A 4,320-nucleotide genomic window follows, 5' to 3' on the forward strand; every position below is an offset into this window, starting at 1 on the left:
AGAGAGAGAGAGAGAGAGAGAGAGAGAGAGAGAGAGAGAGAGAGAGAGAGGCTGTCCTGGAACTCACTCTGTAGACTGGCCCCAAACTCTCAGAGATCCTCCTGCCTCTGCTTCTAGCTCCCAAGTGCTGGGATTAAGGACATGTGCCATCGCTGCCCAGCAATGTGTTTTCTTGAATAGGTGGACTCCAGGTTTAAATTCACACATATGTACACACACACACACACACACATGCATGCACACATGTGAGCACACTCATAAAGACACGTATACACAGACACAAAACTTGGCCTGAAAGTTGAAAGAGGGCTATGAAGGAAGAGGCCTGAAGGTGCAAGGGGAAGAGACTAAGAAAAGGCAATCGGGTATCTGTGACATGAAAGCAAACCAAGGAACGGTTTGAAAAGGGAATCGAGGGAACAGCAGGAAGGGAGGCAGGGAGGACATGATGAAGACCAAAGCATGACACGTGTATGAAGACGTCACAATAAAACTCAGTGTTTTCTATAACTAGATGAATTAATAAAAAGAAAAAAATGCAGCCCCCTAAAGCAGCCCCTCCCACCCGCCCCTCATTGTTCTAGTCTTTCCCTTCCTGGTGTTGGTCACAGACTGTGCTCTTTGGGGGTCTCTTTGCTTGGGGTCCCGTCTCTCCATCTGCCCCTCTCTCTTGAGGTCAGCCACACTCCGTGGTTCCTGTGTGCCGCAGGTCTACCTCCGTGCCTGTGGCTGCACAGCAGCATTCAGTCAATACTTGCTGAATGAATGAAGAGACATAAATAATTTGATAGCAGGCAAACTGGGGATGCTGTGACAGCTGAGGAAATACAGCAACCATGACAGAGAACCCGCAGTGGGCCTGTGGGAGCAGGAAGTGTCCCCCCCCTTCACCATCCACCCTCAGCCCTGAGATCTCTGCTCTAGGCCTAGGCTCAGGGCTAAGCAAAGATGACCCTTTCAGAGGACAAGCAGCTGCGGGTTGCCCTTGGGTACGGGGGGTGGGGACCAACAGAATAGAATGAGGTAAAACAGAGACTTGAAGATCCTGAGGACAAAGTCTGGAGAAGGCAGGGGTGGGGGTTCTGAGAACCTTGGAGGTGTTCTCATGGAGAAGGGAGGCCTGGGGCTGAGGTCTGGTGGGAGACACCCAGAGACTCGGTTCAGGAGGATGACATTGCAGGGACCGGGAGCAGCCTCCGATCCCTGGGGCTGGCATTGCATTAATTCTCTGCAAACTCTCTTGCCTAAGCAGAGGTTGGTGGCCTTCTGAGCTGGCCCATCTCTCTCCTATCTGTGAGGCACCTTGACAAGGAGCGGGTTCCTCTTCTAGGGACTAAGCCGTGCCAGGCTGCATTTCCTAGCGGCATCTGTTTGGGTGATGAATGCCCCCTTGACACGTCTTGTTAGACCCCTGCAATCACCCTGACTTTCAATTATGGGACTCGCACCTTGCATCTCCTCTGCCTGATACCTTTTCCCACTCCAATGTGTTCGCTCACCTCTGTTCCATCTCCTTAACACCTTATCAAATCCTCCCGGTTCCCCGTGCTGCCTCCTCCTCTTCAGCCTGCAAGATTTCTAGGTGGCAGCAAGCTGGTATACTGCTGGAGCATAGCCCGGGTGGGGGATGGGTACGGAGGGCAGGCCAGATGACCACACCCTTAATCTCCAGGGGAGAAGAGATGCTGGGCCAAGGGTGACAGGCAGCCAGCTGGGGTAGGCAGTGTTTCAGCTGGGGTGGGAGGTCGGGAGTGTCACGTGTAGGGACTCCTGAGCAGGAAGCTGGAGGGGAAGGTACTCTTACTTTGAAGACAAGGGCTGGGCTCGCACGTGGGGCTTAGATTCTGCTGTCTGGAGAGCCGGTGGGTTCAGACCCTGGTGCATTGAAGCTTCCATTCATTCTCAGAATGGGAGGAAATGGGAGATGAGGAAGGGGCTGAAGGGCACACACCGCACCCACAACCTTTGATAAAGTATTCATTCTGCCATCACCTGGGTGCCAGTGGCAGACAGTATAAGATCCCAGTCCATGTAGAGCATACAGGCTGGTCATGTGGGCAATGTAGAAACCTGAATGAGAGGAACATGCTAGGGGCGGAGGAAACCCAGAGAAGGAAGAAGGAATGTCTGCCAGGTGCCACAGAGGGGGTCAGCAAATGCTTCTCAGAGGTGACACTGAGCACAGTGTTGACTGGCATGTGGTAGTTCTACTGACAGAGAAGAGGGAGGGCAGCCCAGCAAAAGGAATGGCCCATGCAAAGGTCCTCAGGCTGTCGGGAGGGAGGCTTGGTTTGCATTTTACCCTGCTTCTTAGCATGGTTGTTCACATAGTCGTTTGCTTCTAGAGTGTTAGCTCCTTTCTTAAATGAGGGGGGGGGGTCTCAGCTTCCCTCGGGTCAGGGTTCCCAGCCCCCAACGCTAGCCAGACACTTAGCAAAGCTTCATGACATGGCTGTTGAATTAGCTGGGCATTGCGGTGAACTCGGGAGGTAGAGGCAAGCTGTTCTCTGTAAGTTGGAGGCTAGCCTGGGGTACAGAGTGAGTTACAGGATAACCAGCGCTTCAGAGAGAAACCATGTATCGAAAAATCAAAACCAAACTAGCCAACCAACCAACCAACCAACCAACCAACCAACCAACCAACCAAATAAACAGACAAGACCAAATTAATTTAACAATGACTGGTCTACTTTGAGGTCCACACTATGAAAAGGATCCGATGCCAGACACTGCTGATATGACCAGAAATCAATCAGAGGCTGCACAGCCCAGGTACCTAGGATGGGAAAATAATGAAGAACACGATTCCTAGTGGTACTCTACTCATAGACTGGTGCCTAGCCCAGTCACTATCAGGGAGTCTTATTCTAGTAGCTGATGGGAGCAGAGGCAGAGACCTACAGCCAAACACTAAGGGGAGTGGGGAGAGGGAAAGACGGAGGGGAACTGTGGGTGTGATGCATGAAAGAAAAATTTTAAAAAAGAAATGGTTATTGGATTAAACTGAATGTTTATGATAATCGAGGGAGATGTATCAGAGGGTAAAGGTGCCCGCTGTCTGTTGATCTGAGTTTGAGCCCCGAGAGCTACACAGTAGAGGGAGAGAACTGGCTTTTGCAAGTTGTCCTCAGACCTCCACTTGAGTGTCACAGCATGCACACATCCTCACATGCACACACAGTACAATGGGGAAAAAAAAAAGGGAAAATAAATGGGGTGAGCCAAGCTGAGGGGGGAGAGGCCAAGCTGAGGGAGAAGAAGTTAAGCCGAGGGGGGAGAGTGTTAAGCTGGGGGGGGGGCGAGTGTCAAGTGGACTTTGTGCTAGCAAACAAAAGCAGACCCAGAGGTTCACAGGCCAATGCCAGCTCTGAGCACAGGGCACGCCTGGCACAGGAGCCTCCCTGCCCCATCAACAAACACCCCTGAGGCTTGAGGATAGCAGAGAAACACAGGCTCCTGGGCCCAGGGACCTCAGGGGCACAGGGGAGGTTCGCATCTACTCACCGGCACTGGCTGCAGCATCCACAAAGGTCCCGTTGCCTTGGTTGTGGAAAAGGAAGTTGGGCCCGTTCTCGTTGTCACAGAAGATGTCTGAGGCACTGTTGCTGAGAATGGGGCCCACGCTGACACCCCGGCCCGCTAGGAGAAGAGGCACACCCACAGTGAGTGCCTGGTGCCCAGGCCAGCCCCATCCTAGAGGACTGGGCCTCTGAGGCACCAGATAAATTACTCCAAGGAAATAATTCAGAGAGACCTCAGGGACCTGACCTTTGGGAGGCTTCTAACTGAGCTGGACCTCAGCTCCCAGTCTCCATAACTCTGATTCCATTGAGGCCAGAGAGGAGCTGGATAGGGCCACTTTGTGCCAAAGGCTTCATTCCATGCCCCAGGAGCACAGGGTGTGGTCATCATGCATACCAGATGAAGCACAACATCCCCCAAACCAGCTCCATTCCTCTGTGAGGCACAGGCAGTTCACAGGACCCTCAACAGTTCCCCACTGCCCTGGCAAGCACCTTTCAGAACCTACATCTGCATTTTTGGTTAATAGTCTGCGGAAGTCAGCTCTACCTGCAGGCTCTGATAGGCTGCAGGTCCCAGCTGTAGGCCCAATGTATATTTGGCTTTGGCTGATGTACTAAGCAGTTTTGTCCATTGATAGTGAACTGGCTGAATGGATTATGGTATATCCATATGGTGGAGCATTCTGCAGCCACTAAAAGGACTATGTAGATCCATATGTATTGACTTGGAGGAGTGCCCATGATGGAGAAGAAGGAGAAGGGGGAGGAGGAGGAGAAGGAGAAGGAAGGAGGAAGG

The 4,320-nt window shown here is 52.2% G+C and overlaps 1 protein-coding gene across 3 annotated transcripts in view; it reads right to left on the bottom strand.

Moving 5' to 3' along the window:
- Positions 1 to 4,320, bottom strand: part of Crtac1 (cartilage acidic protein 1) — a 146,034-nt gene that overhangs the window by 25,839 nt on the left and 115,875 nt on the right. For all 3 annotated transcript variants that reach the window (XM_021193688.2, XM_021193679.1, XM_029544086.1), the window contains exon 6: positions 3,505 to 3,639. In XM_021193688.2, coding sequence (XP_021049347.1) covers positions 3,505 to 3,639 — 135 coding nt within the window. The remainder of the gene's footprint in view (positions 1 to 3,504; positions 3,640 to 4,320) is intronic.

The sequence above is a fragment of the Mus pahari genome, chromosome 1 (genome assembly GCF_900095145.1).
Source record: "Mus pahari chromosome 1, PAHARI_EIJ_v1.1, whole genome shotgun sequence".
Lineage (NCBI taxonomy): Eukaryota > Metazoa > Chordata > Mammalia > Rodentia > Muridae > Mus > Mus pahari.